Raw genomic sequence first — 27896 nt, forward strand, 5'->3', positions numbered from 1 at the left:
TATGTAAATGATATCATTATGTTTTTTTCCCCAGTAGACATGATTTACAATACGTCCAGACTTCTCAGGAATCTGGGTCAGTGTCCCCTCTGGACAAACGTTGATTCATAAGTACCTCAGCGCCTCTCTCTCTCTCGGTTTAGTGACTTTCAGCGCTTCCTTTACTTGTGCGCCCACACAAACACAGCAGCTCAGGACCAGACCACCTCCGACACGAAGCCACCTGGTGCCGAGCTTGTTTTTCTGCTTCATCTACGTGAAAATATCAAAAGAAAGTACTTGTCTGCGAGCGTGTAGGTGAAACAGAGGATTGATATATATCACCTAATTTTTGTGCACTATGAGTCATTAGTGTTAACAACCAGCTTTCAGAGTGATGGAGTCCTGCAGAGCCTGGAGGAAATTTTAAACTTCTGCTTCTGGGTCTTGAGCCGGTTTGTCGGCGATAAGCAAGACGAGTGTGTGTCAAAACTTTAGAGGTAAGGTGACTGATAACGCACACAGAGTACAGGTGGAACTGCTGCTGATGATTTTCAACTGTTAATCTAATATTTAGGATGTAGAAACACAAGTTAGAACTGGGTGATGTTGACACTATTGCAGCACTTTCAGCACTTCACAAGAGCTCGGACTGCTCGACAAAATCAAACACCAGGATAGAAGTCGATGTTTCTGTATCGTAAATCTTTTTGATCGGTCGCTTGTAATATTCTATTATTTTGAAATGCTGGAATTTTATTTGTAGTAAACGTCTGAAACAAGCAACAGAACAGAGGTTTAGTATAAAAAACAACCAGGAGAACAAACATGATTGTATGTAAGTATGTATTTTTTCACAAAAGGGTGAAAATATAGAAAATTGCACAATTTAAGACAATAAAACAAGAGGAAAATCAAACGACAACCTTTTAGAAAATGTTTCTGTACAAAAGGAAAGAAAAAGTCAGCAGTCCTTCATCTGAACACAATATAGTGGCTTCAACTTCAACTGCAGGCAGAGACAAACACCTTCATGCAGTCATGAAGGAACAGCGGCAGAACCATCAGACTGATGTTCTCCTGCATTATGGAGCCTTAGTGTCACACTGTGCTCTTTTTTTAAACTTGTCGGCAGACAGATAAAGTGCGGAGTGAGTTTATCTGACTCCTCTGAACGGTTCCACACGGAAAGTTGCTTAGAACAATGTCAGACTTGTTCAACGCTCGATTAGCAGCTTTGTTGATCCAACTCTCAGAAAGTAAATCGTTTTGTGTCGCCTCTGCTCGTCTCGACCAGACGCGTGAACAATGACAACAATTTGTTATCTCGCTCGTTAAAAGTGGACAAAAACACAAACTCCGACACGGTCCAGAAGTTTCTCTCACAAAAAACTAAAATTGCACAGGAAGGTAAGAAAAAAATAATATGCATCTGTTTTCTATAAAGTGTAGTGTAAAGATATACAAATCTAGAGTGCTTACCATTTAAAATATATATATGCGGCTACAGGAGTTACAAAGTAGCTTCACTCAGAGATTAAACTAGAGTGACGAATCGACACCTGTTGATTAAATTATATATGAGCTCAACATTTTTGGGAAAATGCACTTATTTGCTGTCATTTTGGAAAGTAAGATGAGATCAACACCACTTGTGTCTTTGCATTTAGACTGGAAGCAGCCTGAATGGAATGGATGGTTTCTTTTTTTTAGAGGCAGATTTCCGCTGACGAGCTTCAGAGCTGCGTGATGAACGCGTGCAGACACGAGGAGTATTCATCTTCTCATCTGACACTCAGGCCCAGACAGGAAGTCCGACGTAGAGCACCTGGTCACCTTCCAAAATAAACCGCGCTGAACATGTGAGGTCACAGAGACTCGATCAGCGTCTCGATGCGGCTCTCCTGCACAAAAGTAAATAACTATACTTTCCAAAAAGCTGAACCATTTCTTGAACTGACACTTTTTCAACGTTAATAACTGTTTAATTAGTGACTTTACTCTAAATGTCTATTTGAACAGTTACATATTGAGGATTTCAAATTAAATAGGATCACCTAGAAGACATGCTTCAGAACTCTTCAGCCATCAGGACAGAAAAACATTCAGTGCTTCCTTCATTTCTAAACTCGGGGTAAGCAAAAAATAAAATAAAATAAAAGGATTATACAGTTCAATCTGAAGGCTAATTATTTGGCCATCCTGGAGCGAAGGCGCCTCTTAATGATCTGGTGGTCGCTCTCTTTCTCCTCTGGCTCTCTGCTGATGATCTACAACGAGAAAATAAAGACCAAGTTGTTTAAATGTGTGTGTGTGTAACTGTAGGGTTGTAATTGGAAAGGCAGCCACCGTCTTTCAACAACCGATCAGAAGATCGAGTATTTTATTCAACATATCGTATATCATATATGCAATAATTACATGAATTACTGCTTCAGCTTTATTTCTTCTTGGAGTTTACTGTTAAGAGTCTGATATCTACATTAACAAGGTTGAAAAGCAACATGCTATCGCTAAGATTTGAAGATGATCCACAGTCCGAGTGCAGCGTGAGGACTTCTTTTCATTTTCTGTTGGATGTCAGTGAGTCACTTCCAGAAGGACTCTGAGTGGAGGGAGTGACAAACGGCTCAAGAGAGGCTGGTAACTGGTAATTGACGGCCGCTCCTGCTGGAGTGACGAGCGCTCTGCTGCTCACTAGATTCTCGTCTCTCGTCGCAGGAAGTTCATGGTAGGTGAGGAGCCTTGAGATGGTAAGGTCACGTCTGACATGTACATGTTTTGCTAATCACACCACCGAGTCAGAGCTGAATGTGGCTCCGCTGCATGTCAGTAAGTGTTCAGATATATATATTTCAGAAATATAATTGCTGAAACCATAGAGGCTGGCTTTATAACAGATGGACTGGATTAAACCCACCGGGGGTTTCTCTCGATTGAGGCTCGGCATCCTTTGAAATGTTTGGAGACAACAGTGTGTTTGATGCCTTTACCAGATAAATATCTTATTTTGAGGAGTACAAACATTTTTCTCTCAGGGTGGAAAAACTGCCTCCTCCAGCATTTTCAACTGGATCGATTCAGTTTTCTAAATACATAAAAACAAATATTAGACTCTTTTATTTAGGATCAAAGTTGAGAGAATCCCAGACCCTGTGAGTGTGTGTGTGTGAGTGTGTGTGTGTGTGTGTGTGTGTGTTAGAGCTGCAGCGACTGCAGGTTTTAGAGTTTGTTACCATGAAATCAAGATATTTTCTGAGAAGATTATCGTACCGTTAATTTTCATGCCGTTGCAAGTGTGTGTGTGTGTGTGTGTGTGTGTGTGTGTGGTGCGATGGACACTTACTGGGTGTGAGGGCATGTCCATGGGCGAGGAGATTTCAGGCCTGTAGAGTTTCCTTTTGTTCTTCTTGGCTCTCAGGCTGAGGGGTGAAGAGGAGGCTGCTGAGTCTGCATCACCCCGACCGCCGACCAGACTCATCATCTTCTTGGCTGCAGAGACAATTTTAGATAAGAGGAACATGCTGACTGGATAGATAGATAAGCAGTAAATTCAAAGATCTATCGAACTTCATGTTGGTAAATGTGCTCAGTAGTATAATTACTCTCCAGTCACAGAGCGGAGTCTGTCAGACTCTGATCCACAACACTTTCACTAAATAAATTCATTATGTCATTTTTTAAATGTCAGTGTTATCCTTTAAACATCTCAGCATCTGTAGGTCAACAGAGTCACGGTTGTTATTTACTGTTCAGGGATCAGAGGAGAGTGCAGGGTGTAAGAAGGAAAGGAGGGGAATCTGGAATCGGTGGAGGAGAGAGACGGGACAGCGAGGAGGGGAGAGGAAAGAATCAGTGAAGGGAGAGAAGGAGTGAGGTGTTATAATAATGAAGATAAAAGACAAGTGAAGGTGAGAGATGAAAGATGGAGGGACAGGAGGAAGGAATAGCGAGTAGGAAAAAAGGAGAGAGGGAGATGGGGGGAGGAGGAGGATCAGATGGCGGCAGACGACTGCCCCCCTCGCATCGGAAGCCCGGGGCGACAATTAATTGACCGAGTGAAACTGCCGGTCCGCGGGGATAAAACACAGAGAGGACTCTGGTGGATTCCAATATGTTCCCCGTCTTAGCTTTCTCCTCTAAGCCATCATTAGTGTCCCAAACTGGCTGCCCTTGCCCGGTTACTTTGTCAAACCTGTGTTATCCTTCCAAAAAATGACTCCTACAGGATCTCGGGGCTTTGTCCTTGTGAGGCTGCTGTTGTGTTTCTGCACACAGGTTTTCAACTATGAAATTAAAAAGAATTCTGAAAGCCCATTGGGAACCGTGTGATCGCCTCCTGGAATCAGTGAGTGGCTGAAGGTGAATGAGTAAAAGGCACGAGAGCACGGCGGGGAGGACACACTGTGTATATAAGCATCTTTGGTGTTTGTTTATGTGCACGTGGTCGGATTGGTTGTAAAAAAGCGAGAAGCAAGTATCGACCGCGTGCTTCCTGATCGTTATTGGAACATTTAAGCTCATTTATTTGGTTTTTAGCAACGCAGAAATATTGCATCAGTAAAGCAATTTCTGTAAAGGGCAGATACTGAAGCAGACTGACTCATTAACATTCTTCATCACTGCAGCGCTCTCGGTTGTGTTTTTTTTTCTATGTTGCTTGAAGATAAATTGCATATTTTTGCTCGTATGTTCACAGAGATTAAATACACAGCGCACGTTGACGTTTTAATGACATTAATGGACGCCCTTTGGTTTAAAAATACTCTTTAGATTGTGTTACTGGTCCTCAAAAGTTGTTAGTTTTATATTATATTCGTATATTCATCCTGAACCACTGCAGATGTCACACTTCAGTGCATCGAGTCACACTGCATGTGGCACGAGTGAGCAACAGCGACGAAATCAGCTGGACGTCATTGTTTCTCTTTGACGTGTTCAAACTGGCTGCGAGCTGCGACTCTTTGTTTCTGTTTTCGCTCCTGTCGCATCACTTTGTTCATCAGCGAGTGGAAACACGCTGGACTTGCGATTGCTGTAGATGGCATCACCCTCAAGTGTCAATCACTGGAGCGAGAGATGGGAGGAGGGGTGGTGGGGGGATAGTAGTTGAGAAAAAAAAGAAAATCAAGGTCAAAGCAACTTCTCGCTGTATTAAAGCTAACAACTTGGTTTGCAAACGAATCCAGTGCCAGAACAGATCAGAAACTTCAAATAGTATTTTATTTCTTTAGTTGCTTAGTTTTATTGCTGAATTTTGGTTCGACAAAGTGTATTTTCTATTTTAAGGTTTAATTTCTTGAGCTCTTGGTTTGTCCATTTTGTTGGTTTTTGAGCTGGTTATTGTTGTAATAACGACGCTCCAGATTATCACCGTGTTTCCATCTTTTGAAAGATGGAAGATTTGACTTTGATTTTAATTTGTTCTGCCTTCTGTTATGTCAAGTTAAATTTATTTAATGATACTTGCAATTACTGTAGTAATGCAAGTTTCAAGCAGCTCAGCTAGAGACATTTTTCATAACTGATGAAATAAAAACAGTTTCAACCCTCCACTGGTGCATCATTTTGATGCTTCATCATATTTAACCTCCTCTTTATGTTTGAAATAAATAATCTGCAGATCTAGCGTTCTCTACTATCCATCTGGACCCAGATATAAGTTACACATCTCCCGCAGCGCAGACCTTTAGTGCCAAGCAGCGTGGGCGAGCTCTGCAGGAACTCTCCGATCTTCTGCAGCGTTCCTTCCTTTCTGCTGCGGATGCTGCTCTGGGAGTCCTGGCGGCCTGCTGAGGAGGAGATCTGATCACAGACGACAGTGAACCTCGGTTAGTCTCTCAGCATGTAAGGGTTTCAAGTAAAAGCACATTAAAACATATCACGGACGAGGACGGTTGTCCAGATTGAACAAAAGATCTGAAGCACTGATCGTGAAGTGAAACTGAAGTAGCTGGAGACTTTCAAGATGTAATCATGAGCATAATTCTCGTCTCTTGAAGCCCCGAGATTTGAAAAGAGGTAATTTGCACCCTCGACGTGCGGTCAACCTCATGCAGACGAGGTGAGCAGTAACGCTTTTTGCTCAGCAGCTACAGAGAAGACTTGGCTTAAAAAAGGGTGTGAATAACATCTTTTCAATTCAATTGAGGACCTGGAAGATTCCAGAGGCCTCGATTAGGCCACACAAGCTGCACAGAGCCATTTTTATCTTGTCTGTCTTTTCAGGTGTAGTCCTCAGCTGTTTCAGCTGTTTAGGAGAGCGCTGTAACGCACAAATGAATTAATAAATTAATAACTAAACTAGTAAATGAAAACACAACACCGGCAGTCAAACCCACAAAAACAGAAAACCTCATGCAAAATGCAGAACGTAACGTTCTTGTGTAAGAAGATGATAACTTCGGGTTTGCAGCGACCTTCTGTATGATGCGACATTGAGGCGTTAAGTATGAATTATGTATGTTAATACATGTATGATGTATCGGGACACATGTTCATGGTTATGCATGCGTGTGTGTGATTCTGTCTGGTTGTCACCTCCTCTTGGTGTGGGGTCAGCTTTGGCGTCAGTTTGGTCTTCGTGTTCCGTCTGTTCTGTGCCTCCACCTCATCCTGTCAACACACACGGGGGGAAATGCACAAGCACATACAAGATTAAGACAAAAACACACACACACACACACACACACACACTAAATGGTAAAACAGAGAGTGTCTTCTGAGTCATCTGTACCAGAGGATAAGTACGAAGCAGACGATCAGAGAGGTTAGAGAGAGGAGAGGAGCTAAAAACAACCACACACGTTTCATAATGGCAGGGCGGTCAGGACGAGATGGCTTCGGTCGCTAATACAAGGTACACAGACATCAGGAGAAAAACATACAGACGGCTTCAGTCAGCGGTCAACCCCGCTTTTACCATTTTACCAGCTGGAATAATTTTTCAAGGGGAGAAAACAAGCTCCAATTTAGGGTTATTTACCTGCCAGAGGGGCTTGAAGGGCTGACAAGCTGAAGCGCTACCAGTCAAAATATATTGTCTGGTTGTCTCAGAAACAGCCAATTAATCTTCAGCTTTCACTTTTCTGATGTCAGTGACAAATACTATTTTCAACCATGGCTAGAAAACCATTCATTAGGACTAAACAATGAAACTGAAAATGAGTATCGATGATGTGTTCTTCATGCATTCAGACTGAATGTGAAGGAACATCTTGTTTTTCCCCCAGGAATGCCAAGAATAACCATTTCATCTGAAGGTATTTCTTTAGTAAACTGAGGCGTCTGACAATTTTCCTCCTGGCCTGCTGTTTGAGAGGCAACAACATGACGTGATTACGATGGTGTAGGAATGAAAATGACTGCATAGAAGTTTTGATTAGGAGAAACCTAATTCATGGCACTATTAAAGAACTGTCCACTTCATTCCCTTTGCAACCACTGAACAGTGGTAAGAATGATTTGCGACAGCGCTGAAAGGTTTTGTGTCGAGATATTTACTGGGGTTTGATCAGGACTCTCCTAAAAACAGGACTCAAGGATCATACAGGGCTGCATAATTGATCAAAATAGCAATGGCCAATTATTTTGATTATGTCAAAATGTGTTCAGCCCTAACCTCACATACAAAAGTAATCCTTCTCAGTCATCACTAGTGTCTGCCCTCTGCCTGTGTGTTTTATTGACTGAGACATCTCTGGACAGACTTTGAGCAATGGCTGTGTGCCCCCCAGTCGATAACTTTACCACCAGCAGTCGGCTGCCTTAGTCGGCCGTGGTCAGGGGCTGTCAAGATGTACTGAGAAAGTTTCTTCAGAGGCATTTTTACCCCTTTACCCCCCCTCGTTTTGTTAACAACACACTAGATTAAATTGAATGTGATCAAACAGCTGGCACTTGTGACTCCTCAAGCAGACATCAAAGATGCGACAAAGAAACCGACTGATACGTATCGTTTCGTTGCCAGTGTCTCGGACAAAAATCTGCAGTGAAACACAACATGGAGACCAACAGCGGCAGGCTCAAGAGGTTTTCCCTTCCTTTAACCATTTCTCCTCTCATGGACTTATTGATTAGTGTTGACTGGTCAAGAGGTTCTCTCCCCGCCAACTCCAGCTCCACCAGGGCCAAGAAGTGCCTACGGTGCAGGACACATCACAGCAACAAGGGCCCCAGATGCTCATGGACGGCCCAATCATTCTACAACTTACCCAGGAAAACAGTGGGAGTCAGACGGGACAGAGGCCACAGGGAAACTGGCTTTGCCAAATTAGGCGAGAAAATCGTTTTAGACCTACAAACTCAGATTTGATCTGTCAGTATATATTCCTGCATCAATTTCAGTACAACAAATCCCTGGACATATTTTGGTACACTAGCAAATGAAGCGATTCTGACTCACAACTACTCGTTGGAGACGAGGCTGACCTGAGGGGGTGGCTCAGGGGCCAGGCAGGGGGAGTGGGCGTGGTGGAAGCCGTCAACATGCTCCACTTTGAAAGGCAGGGGAAAAAAAAAAAAGGTCAAAACATGTGGAGTCATCAGTGACTCAGTGTACGCTTTTGGATCCAATCGGAGAAAGGAGGGATGGAAGAAGTAGAGGCTGGAAGAGATAGAAAATGTCAAGAAAGTACATAATGGAGCAGGAGTGTGTTCATGCACGTGTGTGTGTGTGTGTGTGTGTGTGTGACGGAGTGAGGAAAAGCAAGAAAGAAGCAGAAAGATACAGACGAGCAGCGATATGTTACAGCGATAAACGGTAATTGGAGAGTGTGGAGAAAGTAAACAAGATGAAGTGTCTGCGTGTGCATGTGTGTGTGTGTGTGTGAGATGGAGATGAGATGATAGAGGGAACGTGTGGAGAAAGTAAATGAGACATGAGATAATGAAAATCAGGACTGGGGACAAAGACAGATGCAGGGGAGATAGTGAGAGGCAGAGATGTGCTGATGGGTTTTCTTGGTAGATTCTGAAGAATAGTGGATTTTAATTCCCCGTACTTCAAACATCTTTTAGAGATGTCCTCAGATGATCCTCAGGATCGTTATCAGAGCTGATCCACATGGATCACAACTGCAGCTAAAATGAAGCCAATCAAATTCGGGTCCTTCAACTGAACACACGTTTCATCCACCTCAGCTTGACAACCGGAGGCTCTCTGTATGTAGAGGTGAAATGTACACAGTGGATCACGACACAAAAGCTAATATCAGCCAGTACAAACACAAAAATATCCGACAATCTGTTTCTTTGGGAATAAATGACTATCAGCAGCAGATAAAATCATTATTATGAAAGAACTGTGATGGTTGACTTTTTTTTTTTTTTTTTTAACACTCCCTGTAATTTGGAGAACAGAGAAGAAGGGTTAAAAATAATAAACTGCATGTCAACTGTAAATAAACACACACAAAGCACATCAGTGCACATGACAGATTCACTCCACTGTGCACAAGACTTCACAAAGCTTACACCAAAGTCATACAAGCCAAAAATTCAGATAAAGATTTTCTGGGACAGCTGCGAAGCCTCCCTTTTGAAGAAAAGCCCCAACATCGTCAATAAGTCATTAGGAAGTCATCTGCTGAGCAGACAGACATGGGCTGGGAGAGACGAGGCTTCAGAGGCTGAGAGAGGAAGATGGAGATTTAGAGGAATGACTGAAAAAAGGAAAAAAGAGATAGAGAAATCAGATGCATGAAGACAGAGGAGAAAATGATTGTGTGCACAGGTGAAGCACTTCATTTGCTGATGTGTGTTCACGTTGAACCAGTTTGCATGTTCCAGCGTGCCAACACTCCATTATCTCTGAGAAAAACTGAACGGTGCTGGAGTCTGGATCGCTGATGGAATCGACTAACGTATCACTGCTGGGTCACTGCCTGCAGATGTCACACCCATCAGATAAGAACCCACTTTGCCATATAACTCCCTCCCTGGGTGTCACAAGGATGAACAAGTACTCGATTTCAGCTTAAATCATTCCGATGATTTCGACAAAATGATTCGTCTGAATGACACAATTAGCAACAATGAACGGAAGCATCTTCTGGGAAGCAGGAAGCGGAACACTTCCATCTCATGCTACGAGCTGTAGCTCAAATGCAGCTGATCCATTTGCAAACACAAGATACGTCAGTGATAAAACAATATTGGCAGATTGTATTGACCCGTTGCATCAGCCACCATGTTTGACTAGGCTTGACACTAACACTGCTGTGGGGCAGATGAACAGCATTTGATGACAGTAATATATGCAAAGATCAACAATCTCAAGAAGTGAAAACTAAGAATGTTGCCTTGAATAATCCGAGCAGAGGAGCCGTCAGTCTGAGAGAAACATCGACTAGACAGATAGTTTAAATGAGATGTTTTCAATTCATCTATACAATGATGTTCTGGGCGTGGATTCTGAATAATCATCCAGTGTGGGAATAATGTTTTCCTGGAAAATACTGGAATACAATAATGTACATTTCAGTGTTCAGCCCCGACTGTGCACCCTTATCTTCATTTCATTAAATCAAGCTGTATCTGGTGAGGACAATCTGTGTGCAAGTGCAGCTGCTCAGAAACAAGTAATTCCAGTTTTAACTCCACACTCAGGTGGGAGCAGTGTGGGCCTGTGGTCATACAAGTGGCCCTGTAATAATATTTTTACACTTTGACTCCACGTTAGCAGCTCAAGTGTCCTTGAACAAGGAACTGAATCAATTCCAGGAGCTCTGCCCGTGGCTGGACCTCAACTCTGACCTCCCTGTAGGGGGAGCAACAGGCCACAGCTTGATCGTACCCCCCAAAGAGATCACAAGTCTCACAATCACAAGCAATGAAGCAGACCAAATATTTTCCAGCCCCAGACGCTCACCAGTCAAGACGGCGCAAAGAGAAAACTAAAGACAGAAATCAATAGAAGACGTGCACAGCAACTCTGCTGCTCTCACACACCAACAAATAAGATGCTTACATGGCATAGAACACATCCAAAAACAAAAAAGACTAAATGTTAACATTAATCACCTAAAAAACTGAAACTTAAAAACATTATCCAGGTACAGCCAAGTATCCGTGTTTAATGGGTCATACGTCACAGTAATGGATTAAAGTCTGACTACTGACACCCTAGTAACACTGACTGGAGTGGGGCTATAGTGATCTTGTTCAACCATGTACAGTATTTACCTGCAAAAGGTGGAGCCCATAAATAACAGCAGTCTCTACTTTAATGCATAAAACGTTATTCTCTGCTTACCAGCTTACTTAAATATAACTCCTACACCCAACATCTGTTCCCACCGGATCCAACCTATGCTGCAGACCTACACTGTTCCACAAGGTTATACCATTTTAGCATCATGGGAGAAATGTGCTTTTTTTTTTGCACCGAATACTGGAGGGAATTTGTGACATTGCCATATAAATGTGAGGGGGGCATTAGTTACACGTTAGATACACTTCGCTCGGGTAAATGAATGGAACGCACCAACAAGCAACTCGTGTAAAAACCCTCGTTTGGGTATTCGCTGTAATCAGATTATGTGTAAGTAAACACTGCTCCAGTCTCCCTACTGTAAAGCAGAAGAGAGAGAGAGAGAGAACAGGAGAGACACAACATCTGTTTGGAAATCTATAACGATGCAGGGACGGCTGGATGCACTGAATCTACTGTTGGTCCAGAGCCAAAGAAGAAACTGGAGGTGAAAGAACTAAAAGTACAAAACGTCTCATAGATTGTGAGGAATGTTGGTGTTACACCGGCGCTGCCTCCACACTGGAACTTGCAGTATAAAATGCTTTACAAGAGGCTGAACATGTTGATGAAGGGTACGCTGTTTTGGTAGCAAACATCATTTGGTTGAGGAGTGAAAGCTGTTCTAATGTGGTGAATGATGATGTAGACGATGGGGAATGTTTCGCTGCTAATGAGGCTGATGAAGGATGAACACATAATTCTGTTTTGTTGAAGAAAAAGAAAAAGTACCTCTTTCGTTGTTCGTCGTTTACTCCTTCTGAAAATATGAGACTTCACAAAAGAAAGAACTTGGTTAAAAAAACAAACAAACTACTAAGTATCAGAACCTTATGAACGCACTAAAAACTGAACTACTAGAATTATTTCTCTCCTTACTGCTGAGCACTGTTTCATTATCAAACTGTTGACTGGAAACATGTTTGTGCTAACTTGCGGTAAAAACAATACAGTTTACGTTTTTGTTTGCAGGCTAACCTTAAGTTAGCATGACCCTAGTTCCTTCAACAAAGAGCCTACAGGATTTTTTTTTTAATTGATTTTGGATCGCCAATCACCTCAAAAAGGTACATACTGCCACCTGCTGTAACAGTCTGTAGATGATGCACTTGTGAAGTCAATGAAAGCAATCTTGCTTCATATTTTGTGTCATATCGTTCGGCCTTTTTTTCCCTTATTGGCTTGACCAGATAATATAAACTTGCAATTATCACGCATTGAACTTTATTATATCACTGGGGCTCGTAAAACTTTACCCCAAGGAAGTAGATTTTTAACCCACGTGTCCAACTAGACAAGAGGGAAAGAAAACTCTTGTACCCTAACCTGACCTTGATATTGAACCTTGTAAAGCCTACAGAACTATTTCATGTTTAACTGAGGGATAACATTATTTACAGAAGTGTAACAGTTTCACTCCATGTTAGCAGAGGTAATCTATCTGCGTCCCCCCTGCCTCCAGTCTTAATGACGCTAAGATAAGCTAACTGGCTTTAGCTTCTTTAAGATGAAGTGGTGCGCCAACATACATAACTCATCTTTACAGTTCATCTTTAGTTTTACATGACCTCGTCAGGCACTGATGAGGAAAAGGCAGCGACATGGTTTTAATGTTTCATGTAGTTTTGAAAGGGAGCATTAAAAGTTCATACAGTTCAGATCCTGATGGCTCTGGATGTGAAGTGCCACTGGTGCCATGATGAGTCTCATCATCAAGCTCAGCTGAACCCCCCAACTGGCCCACTACTCCATGCTGTACTCACGTCAAACGAATTACCAACGAGCCCTGAGTCTGTAGATTCATATCCATCGTGTGTGTGTCTATAATATAATATAATATAATATAATATATATATTGTGATGCTTAAAAAAAGTTTCATGTTGTGCATACGTATGTGTAAATACTCGTACACCCTGTCGCCTTCTGTGAGGTTGCCACAAAACACATCTATCTATCTATCTATCTATCTATCTATCTATCTATCTATCTATCTATCTATCTATCTATCTATCTATCTATCTATCTATCTATCTATCTATTTACTGTCTGTGTAGCCACAACCTGTTACAATTTATGTGTCATCTCCATCTTTGTCCAAAACCTAACCACAGGACTTCACTATCCTCATCAAACCTTGAACCTCTCGTGATCGAGTATCACCGGACACAGAAGAGGAGGCACACTTGAATCCGAGTACTTCAGTCGAGGGACGTTCTCCCTATTCAACACCTCCACACCGAACTGCTTAAAACTGAAAGAGCTCTCAAACACATTCATTTTTCTAAATGAAAAGATCAAGCACGAACTACTGTTTGAATATAAAAGCCATTTATCTGCAGCAGTTTTGATGTTTACTTTAATTTGACTTCATGTTGATCTCAGATAAAAAAGCCTTTTGCTGAGGGATTTGTTTCTAATTGATGTTGTGTGATGTCCAGCCCGTATTGTCTCAAACTCAAAGAACTTACACAGGCAATCGATTCAAGAATAACTGATGCAGTAAGCAGTAAAACTCACATGCCATAAATACGCAAACTCGTCCTTTCTTTCAAAACTGAGCTGCTGATTTTTACTTGACAGACCTAAAAAGAAAAAAATGCGATTCTGGCTGAAAGCTCTTTGGACCTCACTGTTTGTCTTTGTGTGTCTGTCTGTTCTATGACTCTCTCCCTCCCTCCCCGACCTTTGTGAGGCCTTATTAAGTGTTGTCCCATTAATCAGTGCTGAACTTGATCTCTGCCTGTGCTCCTGCTGACTCTCGGCTGGATCAAGGATAGGCCAAGACTCTGCGGGCAGGCAGACCCGCAGTGAGAAAGATTGAGTGGAGGGATGGGGCTGGGATGAGCTCTACGGGTCAGTTTCAGACGATCCAAAATGCCCTCTGGCAACAGACAACCTGCATGTCGGTTACCCTGAAGCAACATTGGGAAATGTGCAGTCTGTATTATACGATTACTCCATGAAGCAAAATCATGAGCGATTATGTTGACAGATACTGAAACTGCAAATGATTCGTGTTTAGTGGTAATTATCTTTTCCCCTGAAAAAGGTAAAAAGATAATGATGGATTTGTTGGAGTCTGCACCAAATCAACAAGTTCAACAAGTGCAATTGTAGCTATAGTACAATTAATTGTGCAATTCTATGACTTTTGCAATTCATTAACCTGCAGGGTGCGATCAGCTCTTGTATGGTCCCTATCAATTGTACCCGCCAGTCATTTGGTGCCAGGGAAGAAGCATTAACATGAGAGTTACTCATTAGGATAATAAATATATTAAAAATATTCATGCAAACGTTGTGAATGTTCTTTTAAAATGTTGTTTTTGACTGACAGTAATTCTCTTACTTTTACAATGAACACTGAACAACCAGGAGTGATTTTAGCGAGACTCAACCACGACATGTGACGCAAGTAAAACTTCCAAATACAAAACCGCTTCGGCAAAGTGTTTTTGTCTTGCCTGGTTGTTTCAGTATATATTTAGAGGTTAGCTCCACACACACACACACATACACACACACACACACACACACACGGTCCTGGTGATGACGAATGATGCAGAAAGCCTCAGGCAGTGTAGCTGGAGTGGGAGAGGGACAGTGAGAGCTGCTGTGATCAATTACATGCTGTGTCAATGGTGGCAGTAAATTTCAGTAAGTATGGGCTTTGTCGCTCAATGCCATGCAGGGTTTTGAGTATACATGCAATGTCATTTTGAAGAGTGTGTATATATGTGACACAGCAAGTAATCTGTAGGTCTTTCGTCTTTATCCTCAATGGTAACTTAATTTGAACACAATGCACCATGTGTCTGAGAGTCAATAATTACAGCCTGTAGTTTCCTCCGACAGTAAAATCAGTCGTTGTGTTTCTGGTGGTACAGTAAGTATACACATCTACATTTCCAAGTGTACAATAAAGCGAAACATGAGGGAGAACGTGTGTTAATGGACGTGTACATTAAGTAGAGGCTGTGCAGTCCGACTGCTTAGATCTAAACTCTCTCAGCAGCAACTGTCACCATCATGTCAGCTTCTCATGCTCCCCTTTCACCCTCCTCCACTGCTTTTTATTCTCTGTGCTCCTTTTTCCAACCACCCTACCCACAATCCCCCCCCTTTCATCTTGCCATATCACCAACCCCTCCCAATCTTTTGCTTCAACTCGGTTTGCCTGCCACTTTTATCTTTCCCTTCCCCTCTTTCCACATCGCTTTCCTTCCACTGCTGTATTCCCTCCGCCGCCTTTCTCTGCCGTTCCTTTTACACCGTCTTGTTTCATTTCACTTTCTTCCTCCCCGACTGGCATTTTTCCCCCTCTGACCCTCAGCCAATCTCACTCAATTTATTCCTTCTGTGCTGCCTCCATCTCCCTTCTGCACTCTTCCTCAATTCATTTTGGCCCATTTTTTAGCTCACACCCCCCTTTTGTTTTCTCTAAAATATTATCTTCTTCCTTTTTCTGTTGTTTGGTAAAAAACATTACCTCAACCTCCATCGTCCTGCCTCTCTATGAAGGCTGACAGGGTCATTGATGTGTGGACGCTCTGATGACCCTTGGGCCCTTGACACTTCTAACACCCTTTATCATTTTTCTCAAATGTTTAGATGGAGGTAGACACCACTGCACTCCAAGTGGAAACTGGGTCATTGCAACCGTGTAAACAGAGATATTAGCTGGAGAACAAAGTGTACAAATAGAGGAAGAATCTTTACAAGGTTAAAATGATTTTTGTTTTGGACAATATAACAAAGAAATGCGCACAAGTGGCAAAATAAATGTGTGCCGATACTGAGTCAGTACTAACCTCAACACCTCAACACACTCAACATGTTTTAAGCTGCTGCATCTTCATTTTCATAAATGTTGACTGAATGTCCCAGATCCCCAGAATAAAATCTGATGTAACAACGCATCACTTTAGATGTGCTGTAGAACCGCTCCTCAACACAAACACCTACATGTTTTGCTGGCTTTTCATGACACCTCCCTCTCCTGTGCTTTTGTTCCAGTTCTCTCTCTTCAGCCTCGCTCGGTCAGCAGAACGGCAGTCATTAGTGGAATTACTTTGGGGTTTCATCTCAGAGCTCTCACCCCATGTATAAGTACTCCCACTGTCAGTATCAAAAGAGAAGATGTCGTCACGCCAGCAGGGTAACAAAGAGACTGAGTCCAAAGAACCTAGTTACTATTCCTAAACTCAAGACCAGGGTACTCAAACCTGACCAACAGGTCTTTAGATTTTGCGTGCCGATACTGAGTCAGTACTAACCTCAACACCTCAACACACTCAACATGTTTTAAGCTGCTGCATCTCAAAGTTGCTTCATTAATTTTCTAAATAGTTTTGTTTTTTTTTTTTCTCTTGGTGCCATCTTAAAATTTTCTTCATCTTTTATTCAGCAAGGTTCGTTTTCTGCGGAATGGAGATGAGTGCAGTGTCAAGGTGCATCTGGAAGAAGTCAAGAACATTTATATAAAGTCACTAACTACAACTTTGGTCACTTTACAAACATACAGTATAAATACAAGGCGATATTAGCTGGCTGCTGCGATGAAAACACCCATCAAGTCACCATTCGTACAAACCAGTGTGCACACCACAGTTTATTTTAAGGAAATGGAGCTTTATTTGCCGCTGAATTTACACGTATATAATGTTAAAGATACCACAGTTTACACACTGCTGTAGAGGGCAAGGCTCACAACTTTTTGTTACAAAAAACTTTTGTTTGTGGGACAAAGTGGGATGTTGGCTTAGCCCTGGTACTGATACTGTTCAGGCAGACTTAGTTTTTGCACACTGAAAAGTAGAACAGAGGTCGTGCTAAGTTTAACTTCTGCTGCATTTTTCTCTATGATGTGATGACTGTGATGAATGAGCACCTGTATCCTACCATTAATACTTTAAATGTTTCTCTGCTAAACAAAATCACCTTTACAGGAATAAGTAGAGTCTAAATATTCAGCGTCAACTGTTTTATTATTTTCAACATGGTAAAAGTCTAACTAACATCCTGCTAAGAATTCATACCCTTGCCAATAGCGTCAAAAAGTTATTCAGGGAAGTTTGTTGTCACTGAAGGTGTGAAAAGTGATGTCAAAATACTTCCAACAAGTCCCTGAGCGAGGTCGTCAACCTGATTCACATCTGTCAAGCTGCACAAAAATTGGGATGGCACCATAACTGCAACCAACAACTCAAAAAGAAACACAAGTTATGCACCACATGAAATTCATGTGTGCATTACACAATTTTCAGTAACTAATTTTGTGGTTTTGCTTGCCTGAGAGGAGCATTGCACCATTTACAGATAAATGCTCAATGACATCCAGCATGACTCAATACATTTCTAACATCTTTACTAAAAATTGCATTTTAACCTGACTTTTCATTTATTATTAATATGTTATTTTGTATCGCATCATTTGATGGCCACACTGAGAAATGCTGTGGGGTCAAAATAAAATAAAACTTTTAAATAAGACGCACACGTGATTTAACAAATCCATAGCGCTGTGGAAGAAATTCATATATCATAATCATGAAACCTCAAAAGTGGAATTTATCTCCATGTGTTTGTGCTTCTTGATGTTGTATTACACGGAAAGTTCATTTACAACACCTCAGACCTGTAGACTGCCGCAAGTCAAAACCTGAGAGGTGCTATGCTTATCCAAGTTTATCTCAACCATGACTATCATGCAAAACACAGTCTCCTTCATTTGTCCTTCTGATATTATCTTTATATCATCACTTTGTTATTCTGCTTTGCCATGCACAAAATTGCCTTTTTTCAATGACAGTTGCTATTAAAGTAACTTTTATCAGTAGGTACTTTAAAACACTGAGCACGTGCAAGTGTGAATTACTGGCATAAGGTATTCTCATGCCTAAGCACTCAGAATGTATCAGAATGAGCCTCCAAAACAAAATGCCACTTGGGATTATGTGGAAACACGGGAAATCAAGTGTTTATAAGAGGCGCAACAATCAGCTAGCACTGTAACACTGCAATAACGTTGAGATATAATATTACCGTGCAAGAGAGGAAAACTTAACGTGGCTGCATTTGGAAGGGATGGAGGTGGAGATATTTACTGATCAGTTATCATATAGCCACAATCTAGAGGAAAAAATGAAAAGGTCTCTTCTGTTACTGGCCCAGATATACCTATAAATATTCACTACTTTTAATTCCAATGAGAATACATGATATATAACACCTAACTTCTAACCCTTAAAAAAATATCTTACACTTCTCCACATGCAGATATGATGCATGTACAACGTGTGACACAAGAGGACCGTGAATGATGTCTCAAAAAATGGAGGAGCAGTAGAAGCTGCAACCAGCGTTAACCTTTGCAGACCCCGACAGGGAAACAGTGATGTGACAAGTGAACTGTGACTGAACTTGTGTTCCTGCGAGTGCGACGCTTGTTCAGTGTTCTCTAGAGGGCGAGGGGGGTATGTAAGTGTCTGTGCATGCTTGTGCTATAACCAACTGTGTGTTTCTCCTTGTAAGTGACATCTATGATTAATGAGATGGTTTCTCTTGCCCGTATTGTATATATATTGTATGTTTAATATCTAATAGAAGGTATGTTAACTGGATTGGCTTCTGATGCTACAGTAACACCAGTTAAAGTACGCTTTTAGACAAATTTGAATAATAATTTTTGAAGATATCAGGACAAAGAAAAAGAACACGTCAATGAATCAAATGGCAAGTTTCCAAATATCCTTACTTGCACATATAAACTGTTTATTTTCCTCTACCTACTGTATGTTTTGGTAGTAGTTTAATTTCCTCTTCTGTATAGAGCTGCAACAATTCATTTATTAATCAGTTAGTGGATTGAAACAAAAAAGTAACTGTCCTTTTTTTAAGTAAAACTTTTGCCATTCAAAGTTCATAAAAGTAAAATATTCTGATTTCATTGGTATTTCAGATAATAAAGGAGGGGTCCTCTGTTTTCTTTTTAATATACTAAATGATTAAAATCAATTCAGTGAAAATAAATGGCAGATTTATCAGTTGATGTTGTGGCCATAATTTTATCTACGATGGTTTACTGTAAGATATCAACGTCTGCCAAGTCTTGAGACAAGTCAAAAGAAAACAATGAAATATTCTGGTGTACAATTATTCCAAAATTGGAATAACTGCTTAATTTTAACTGCTAAAGCTGGGCTGTGTAATTAATAGTTATGTTTCTCGACTCCCTTTTAACTAAACATTTATTTTATCATTCACAAATGTTGTTGTAGACAAACATACATGCTGCTATCTCAATATGTTTGTGATGTCATCTGAAACAATGCCAGCTGGGCAGTACACACAACACAATAAATAACTTAATCATCATATATCAAGTTATAAACTAATAGGTGTCTTGTCTTGCACACCTTGTATAATAAGTGCACAGTACACAGACTTATAGGGTAAAATGCATGTTTCTTTCCGAGTTGTGTATCTAAACAGTTTGTGCTCGTATTAGTGTCACAGTCCTTCGGGAGCCAGACTGTTGCAGAGGCATTAGCCTACTTCCCTTGCATTACTCAAAACAAACAAATTAACGTAAGTGCAGCTCCTCCGTTGCATTTAATCAACTTCCAGTGAGACGTTGTCCTGAAAACAACCTTTTCACTGTTCACCCTCTGGCGCAGATTCAGCTGTCTATACAGTCTGCTCTCGTTTCCATGGAATCTCTTTGGCCTGTTCTGGGATTACATTTCATGACAATGTGTGACTTGCGATTGGTTTCACAGAACAGCCGTAGTATCGACCAGTTCGCAGGATGAAGATTCTGTAAGCCGTTTCCAAATGGCACAGATGGGATTGGCTCGTTGACCTTGTTATTTCTACTAGTCACACATCGCCTACACAGGATCCAAACTGCAATTGTTGAGCTTCTGGCAACTGCATAATGCTCTTGGCGAAGATTTTGTACTAGATAAAAACTGAATCCATTTCTACAATAAATGTTATTACATTTTTGTGAAGGTGTGGTCTGCATAGATGTGTCCTCCCCTTTACATAAAGCAGTTGCATTAATCAAAATACAACCTTGACTCTGTCTCTATGTGACGTATTTTGCCATGTATTAATGGCGGATCTGTTGCATCAAAACAACCAATGACAATTTCACTTGACGCTGCATTGACAAATGACAAGCGTGACAAACTGAGAGAAAGAGAAAGAGGCAGGACACTCGCACTCAATACATCTGATGCGAGAGTGGAACGTGGTGAAAGAAAAAGCTTTTAAGAAGCAACAAAAGTGTATCTGTCGCTGATACAGACACCCCAAGCATCCTTTGTAGAAAAACTACACAGGGTATGGCTGTGGCTCAAAGCAATGGATAATGATAACTGATCAATAACTGATCCGTGATTCTGTCACTGTCAGCAGCCAACAGTGAGTCACTGCAACTTGCCACTGCAGTAACGGCGACATTGCTGGATGTCAAAACATACAAACTGGTCGCTGCACTCGTCTATAAAGTGGACAGTCAGACCCTTAATTTTAGTTTGTCATGCCGTTAAATGATCTGTTGAGAGAAAGAACTCTGTGCTTTGCCAGCAGCTGATCATCACTGTCAGCAAGAAGACAACATGAAGTGTTATTTTATTTGTCTTTCTTTGAGAAAAATCCTGATGTTAAATGTCGCCCCAGTTTCTCTTTTTTGTTTTACCTCTACAAGCTTAATCATGTTCCATAATCACATGCTGCACATACATACCTGTCGCAGGTATTCAACTCAGGCCAACATATTCATGGAAAAATTGCAAACCTATTTATTTACACATTGTAACTGTTGAGACTGATATATTATAATGTTGAGATTCAGATTGTACAACTGCTGTTCCCCTATTTTCAATGAAGTGAAAGCTGGCAAGACAGTCCTATATTTCTGGCGCTGGATTGATCGGAGCAAAGGGAAATGTTTCACTGTGACATTTCTTTTCACAGAATGTGTAAAAATGAAGTATCATCTCTGAAAATAACTGAAAAAGCCTTTCTCTGAAGCTCATCTTGCAAAGTTGTGTGTTTTCCTTTATAGTTATCCAGGGAGGATTTATTTTTGGGGAGCCGATGTTCAAATGTGGATTCATACAGACGGATGTTTTCACGGGCACCACTTTTTTAAAGTTGCACACATTAGGGAGGATATGTTAAGACTTGAGATTGTTAAAATGACTTCAAAGCTTAAACCACCACACTAATGAATTATTTGCCCCGATTTATAACTTTCAATTTGCCTAATTTGGGTATGAAAACTGGTGAATGTGTGCAGAAGCTGCTTTTGCTTGATTCGTTCGTACCTTCTCCATCTCTCCACTCTTCCTCTTGCGTGCTGAACGGGTGATTTTGACGGTGACAGCGTTCTCCTCTCCTTGACGTCGCAGAGCCATTCGATTTGGCTGCAGCGGGCTGAAGGAGATTTCCAGCTCCGGCCGGGGGAAGCGGCTTGTCCTGCCGTTCTCTGTGGAAATCTCAGACGAGTCGAGCACTGACGGAAAGCCAGCGGAGCCCTGTGGGACCACATACGATTTAAGGTTAAAGGTCGCCTCCTGGTCACTCAAGAGAGAAGTGTGTGTACGTCTGAGGATGAAGGCTGGTCTGTCTGTTCATACATGGTGCTGAGTCAAGTATCCATATATGTGTAATGTTGCTGGGCAACACAACATGACAACAAAATAAAGCAACAAAGTAGTTTAGCTGTTCAGTGCTATTCTTTGCTCTTCTTCAGTCGAACACTCTTCACTTCTGAAACAACCTTTGCTGTAGCAGCAGCTACGTTAACCTCTTGAGCAGTCATTCCCGTTTCCCATTGCAAAGTTGCTTCTCTTGCTGCTCGTCACTTTTTAACTGAGCTTGTTGCTTTTGTGAATAGCTGCCATTAGTTTCTCAAAGGGCGCTGATCGGTTCAATGCCAGTGGTTTGGCCACAAGTGCATAGCTTGAAGCCTGGATTTGAGAGCTCACATGACCTCGCAACTACAGTTGAAGGGCAAGGTACGTCTTCGGCCCATCCACATGGAAACACTTTTGTGTGTAAACGCACATGTTTTGCATCGTTTTGGCCGATCGTCCAAATGGATCCTGTAAACGCACTTTTTTTGAATCCTGGTCTCAGAGTGGAAAAATGTGAATACACCTGCCTTGTGTTCTCATTTGGACAGCGAATCTGCATACTTTGCATATCAATAACGCCATCGCCCCACCCCTCGACCTCTTAGCCCCACAACGTCTCATGACAACAACAACAACAACAACGGTGGTGGACTACGGGCTTGTGTTCGTGCTGCAGAAGATATTGAGCCTATTAAGGATACAAGTTTTTGGTGAATTTCAAGCGCCACCTATAGGTCTGGAATATGAACTAAAGCATGTTAAGGCGTTTACAATGGATCCATTTGGATGTAAATATTCTTTAAACGATGCCAAGGAAGACGGCGGTAAAATGGATGTTTTGTTATGTGCGGACATGGCCTTAACTGGCCTACCGAGGTGAAATAGTTTGGAAAGAAAATAAATCTGGCGATGGAAAGGTTATTTTAGATGCCGTTTTGCCATCTGAAGAATAATAACAGAATTAGAGATCACATTCTCTTGCAAAAGAATATTATGATGAGGCTCCATCATTCATTTTTGTCTGATGTTCCTGTCTGGCCAGCTGCAGGCTGACTGTGATATCTCCCACCAACATGACTGGGACACTGAGATAAAGCCCAGATTAAATGTCATGAGCGGTGACTTCCTCAAACCACCAAAGCATCAGCAGCAGTAAGGAGGACAGGATTTCAATTTTGAATTAATAAATTGTTTTATCAAGTGTGATAAGTCTCAAATCAATGTTTTCTGTAAACACATAATGAAAGTTTTGAAGCTCTCTACTGACCCTTCCTCGTGTCATCTCACGAGCTTACCTGACTGCTGACTGACGCTCTGGTTTGCCTCCCTCTTCCTGACATCCTGTTAACGGTCTCACTCTGGGGTGTCTCAACCGCTGTAGCAGGGCTCTGGTTGCTTTTACTCTGTTGCAGAAAGAACAAGACATTGAAATAATATAAATCATGATTACAGGTATGATTTTTTTTTGTATCCTACATTTATCTGCCAGGTGCTGTCAACCCCTCTATGCAGGGTAAAAAGTCTAGTGGTGTCAGCTTACAGTGACACAGCCGGACGTAACTGTTTTTCATACCTTGCGGTTAAGATGGTACTTAAGATCAAACCATGAAATTCTAAAAGATCTGTCTGTGGTCTGTTCTCTATATATTTGTAACTTGGAAGAAGAAGAACACCTGAGGAAAAACTATGAATAAATAAAGCAGCCAGAGACATTTTCTGCATCGCTGACATGCAACTTCAAGTTGAGTTAAATCCAGGATTTCTGTTCCACTCTTTGTATCATCTTCACATTTAAAGCCTCACAATTAATCGTGCGTGTAATTTTTGAAAAAAGCTGTAAAAAACATGAAATGAAAGGGAACAAAAAAAAAAAAGCCAAAACATGGAGCTCTTTTTATCTATCCCTGCACTCACTGACCTGTTCACTCCTGATCTGAGCGGAAAATGAAAAGCAAACATCAGTTATAAAAGATTTAAAAGTAAAAGAGAGCAAAACTATGCTGCTGCTGCCTCCCATCCTGTGAATCATAGGCATTAATGGCTTCAACTGAAAAACTGGATTCTTAAACTTTATGTTTTAATATGTCTTTTTTTCCATGTGCAAGTCATTTCAGCACAAAGCCTTCTTGTTCTTTGAACAGTTGTGAAAAGTTGGCTACACACAGCAGAGATTAACTATCCTGCATCATATCAAGTGACCAGGAGAAACAATGCCTCTTCCCATTATGGTGGCGCAGATCAAACAGCATAGTGAAGCGAGAATTCATAGGGAACCCATCTATGTGACAGGACATTCTTCTATAGCCATTCACCGTGCAATCAGTGTTTACTTCAGACTGATAAATTACAGAAGTTGTCTGTTACTGGTTTGAGTTCAGGTGTGCTTAAAATAGAAAGAGTTATGCAATATGATTGTGTAATATTCTGATACATGTGGGCCAGCAAACGTCTTTGAACTCTGCCATGAGATTAATTCAAGAGTAAAAAAAAAAGGTGCTATTCTTTGTGAAGGATGAAACCAAACATTTTTAAATAGCCATCTTCCACACAAACGTGGGTGGTTATTTTGATTCAAATCATTTTTATATAATTCTACTGTACTTCAGATGCAGCAGTTCCTCTCGAGACTGACCTGTGCGTCCTCCTGTCTGGCTTTTGATGCCTTGAGCTCGTCCTTCAGTCGCAGGATCTCCGTCTCTCTCTGAGACAGAGAAGCCTGCAACTCTGCCACGCTCACACCACCATCAACACTCTGAAACAGGAAGTTCATGGACAGTGAGGATGATTCCTCCCAGTATTACATCCCAATATCACCAATATTATAAGCACAATGTAGAATTGCGGTGTCTCTGTCTTTATTGTTGTGGGGTTGAATCTGTCATCCACTAGAGTTATAATAATTAAATAACAAATATACATGAGTGAGTGTTGTAGCTAATCGTTCTTGGAGGGGACGACCCTTCAAAGTTTCAACACCCAGTCGTCATAGTTGCTCAAGTTCTGCACTGGACTGCATCAAATCAAAAGCCCCCCATTTACATAAAAAAGGAGACAAGATCTCCTTTATATAATGTTATTTAATACGCACATATTTTAAGCAGCCAACAGATAAACACAACTGAAATAAGCTCTGTATAATATATGAATATTTATTATGAAGTGTTATACACTGTGATGCACTTTTTAAAATCACTGGTGTCTTCAAAGTTTAGACAGAATTTATTAGGAGGAGGAGTATTAAGGAGTCCTAAATCGTATTCACTGATAATAAGAGAAGAATACGTGCTTTCAGTGATTCTTGTATGATTGGCACTGCAGTCTAGATATTTCCCCGCTGCCGCACCAAGAATTCCTTTGTGGTTTTCCTGATACAGAGATGCCGGCATACAATTAGCTGCTATTCTCTCCCCAAATTACTTTGCTTAATACAAGTTATTAAATCAAGCCACCATCATCAGACATGGCGCCTGGCATCGTTTTAATTTGGTGAATCATTACTGCTCGGCCCTCACGCTGTCTTCTTCTGTAGTTATTCTGAGCAAGCTGTCTCATCAAAAAGAAAGAAACTGCGTTATTTGGAAAAATGCACAAAGGCTCCGTGAGGACAAAATGTGAGAGAGCAGAGTGCAAATTGCTGAAATGTTACATATGTGATAAGCTGAGGTAAGGGTCCATGTTAACACTCCTGGTTCACCAGAGAGGAGGAACAGAAGACGAGATGGAACAAGTCAAACTAGAGTACCAAATCCTGATAAGCTGATGCAAAGTGTAGCAGAACTGCAAGGAATGTCTGCAGCCAGTGAACTCCCCTGCTGTGTAACATCACAGAAACCAATTAACAAAAGACACAAGGAGTTCTGTTTTATCTTTATCTATTGAATTTTGCGAGAAAGTGGGTTTCAATGCTGCGCCTTCCCTCCATCCCTTCTGTAGGGTTGAGAGATATTTTTTTGCCTCCTACCCTGCACAACATTTGGCTTTTGCTGCCTCACTGAATACAATCCAAAGGGAAAATTGACACTGAATTAAATGGGGCAGAAAAGTGTTGATGCAGTGCGCTCTGCAGGTTCAAACATTCAGTAAAATGTCAACGCTGGCTAACCCTCAATCAATACCATCGCAACAGTAGTTTTGCCTCGACAGACGATGAGAACCAAGCGCTCTGACATCAGTGTCTACAAACGATAAACATACATCACTTGGGTTTTTCCCCCAAACAGGAGAGAACAGCTACTTTGTTTTAGTTTTTGCTACGTTTGGTTGAATAATCCATTGAAAAGCTGAGGGACTTTAAACACGATGGATGTTATCTGACTGCAGAGGTAAAACTAGACTGCAAATATCAACATGCAACTTGTGTCTTAAACCACTTTTTTTACTTACTGTTCTGAGCAGATCTAACATTTTAGGATGTTTCGCTCACAATGCTGTAGTCAGTCACTTTGAAGTGAAAAGCAGCCAGTTTTTCAGTGTGTGATCCCTGTACCTGTTTTCATCCTAATGTCATACTGACCTCTTGTGGTGGCGGTGTGTTATTTTGGCGTAGCTGCTGGATAAGTTTGTCTTTCTCGGCTTGGCTTGAAAGAAGTTTCTGCAACTGGACCTCCAACGCTGAAACCAGAGAGTCTCTCTCCTTCCTCCACTTCTCCATGGTCTGCTCCTTCTCAGCCAGCTGGGATGACAAGGAATCCTGAGAAAGAGGGACATGTAAATGCAAAAAAATGAGGTGGCAAACTGCTGGAAAACTGTAAAACACTGTAGCCTATAGCACATCAGTGAGGCTGAAATGATCAATAACGTCCCCACCAAAACATATCCTCTGTACTGTGACCACTTTTAAATTTTCAAACTCAGCTTGCCAGGTTGAGCTCAACGTTGTCAGATGTGATTTAACCTTAATCAGTGTGAGATGGAATATTCTTTTAGCTGCAGGTGCAAGTTATTTTGTTCAGCTGTGCCCTGACATTAAAGTAGAAATCACATATAGTATATAAAGTATTTCACCACTGGAAAGATGGGCCTTGCAATAAAAATGGGCCATCTGCACAGTAACAAGACGTGAATATTCTTAAACTTGGTTTAGTTTATATTTGATCGACACAGCCTTTTGTTTTTGAAGGAGTTTTTCTGATAAAACAGTGGGGAGCTCTGGCTGCACATAAAATGGATAGAGGTTTAATATTACTCATTTACATGAACTACCAACAGTGCAGTGATCCAAGCTTGTTATTGCCCTTTTCCCTTAATGCTAACACAGTGGCATGTTTACACGTTTAAAGTAGCGTTGAGCACGTCTCCATTTCTTCCCCCTGCTCACCAGCTGACTCTGCTGCCGAGTGTAGCGCTCTCTGTCTTCGACAAACTTCCTCATTTCCTGGTTCCTCTTGTCCTCCGCCTCTTTAGCTATGCCAATCAGGGACAGCTTCTCCTCCAGCCACTTTTTACGTTCTGCTTGATGTTTATCTGCAACCAGCTGTAAGCAAATGTGTTTTATTTCTAAGAGGATCTGGTAGTAGGCAAGTATCCTAATAAAGAGCTACCTTGAACTGCTTACATCAGTTAGACAAAGACAGGCTACCCCAATCTGACAACACACATCAGTCTTGCTAGTTTGTATCTAAGGACCTGAGCACATGAATGTGATCAGTTTTAAGTCCTTCAGCTTTTTTAATTCCTCGTTGTTTCTTGATTCTTGGAGGAGTCAAAGGAGGGATGTACAATTATTGCTGCAGCAACTTTGCGGATGACTAAAATTCTTCAGAAACATTAGGGAAATATTATTAATTCATCACATTTTCACCACGAATTAACTTTTAATCATCAGTATTCCCGTTGGGATGCTTTGTTTCATTACCTTCAAGCTGTCCTGAGCTTGAGCAGCTTCCTGTCTGGCCACTTTAAGGTCATCGGATGGATTGTCGACTTGAAGGGGCGTGTTGTTTGCACGGTTCTGCTGCAACAACATCCCTTTCAAATTATCCACCTCTGAAATTGTAGAAATCAGAAAATTAAGGCT

General features: G+C 41.3%; 1 protein-coding gene across 3 annotated transcripts in view; it reads right to left on the reverse strand.

Annotated features, from left to right (window-relative positions):
* Positions 1–808: 808 nt before the first annotated feature.
* LOC119033683 (kinesin-like protein KIF20B) overlaps positions 809–27896 on the reverse strand; it is a 42066-nt gene continuing 14978 nt past the window's right edge. For all 3 annotated transcript variants that reach the window (XM_037124075.1, XM_037124078.1, XM_037124077.1), the window contains 10 exons: positions 27735–27865; positions 27198–27353; positions 26394–26570; positions 24513–24632; positions 23176–23283; positions 21569–21778; positions 6520–6594; positions 5667–5784; positions 3326–3471; positions 809–2249 (listed from right to left, as the gene is read on the reverse strand). In XM_037124075.1, coding sequence (XP_036979970.1) covers positions 2169–2249; positions 3326–3471; positions 5667–5784; positions 6520–6594; positions 21569–21778; positions 23176–23283; positions 24513–24632; positions 26394–26570; positions 27198–27353; positions 27735–27865 — 1322 coding nt within the window. In that variant the 3' untranslated portion in view covers positions 809–2168. The remainder of the gene's footprint in view (positions 2250–3325; positions 3472–5666; positions 5785–6519; positions 6595–21568; positions 21779–23175; positions 23284–24512; positions 24633–26393; positions 26571–27197; positions 27354–27734; positions 27866–27896) is intronic.

Source organism: Acanthopagrus latus, chromosome 15, assembly GCF_904848185.1.
Source record: "Acanthopagrus latus isolate v.2019 chromosome 15, fAcaLat1.1, whole genome shotgun sequence".
NCBI lineage: Eukaryota > Metazoa > Chordata > Actinopteri > Spariformes > Sparidae > Acanthopagrus > Acanthopagrus latus.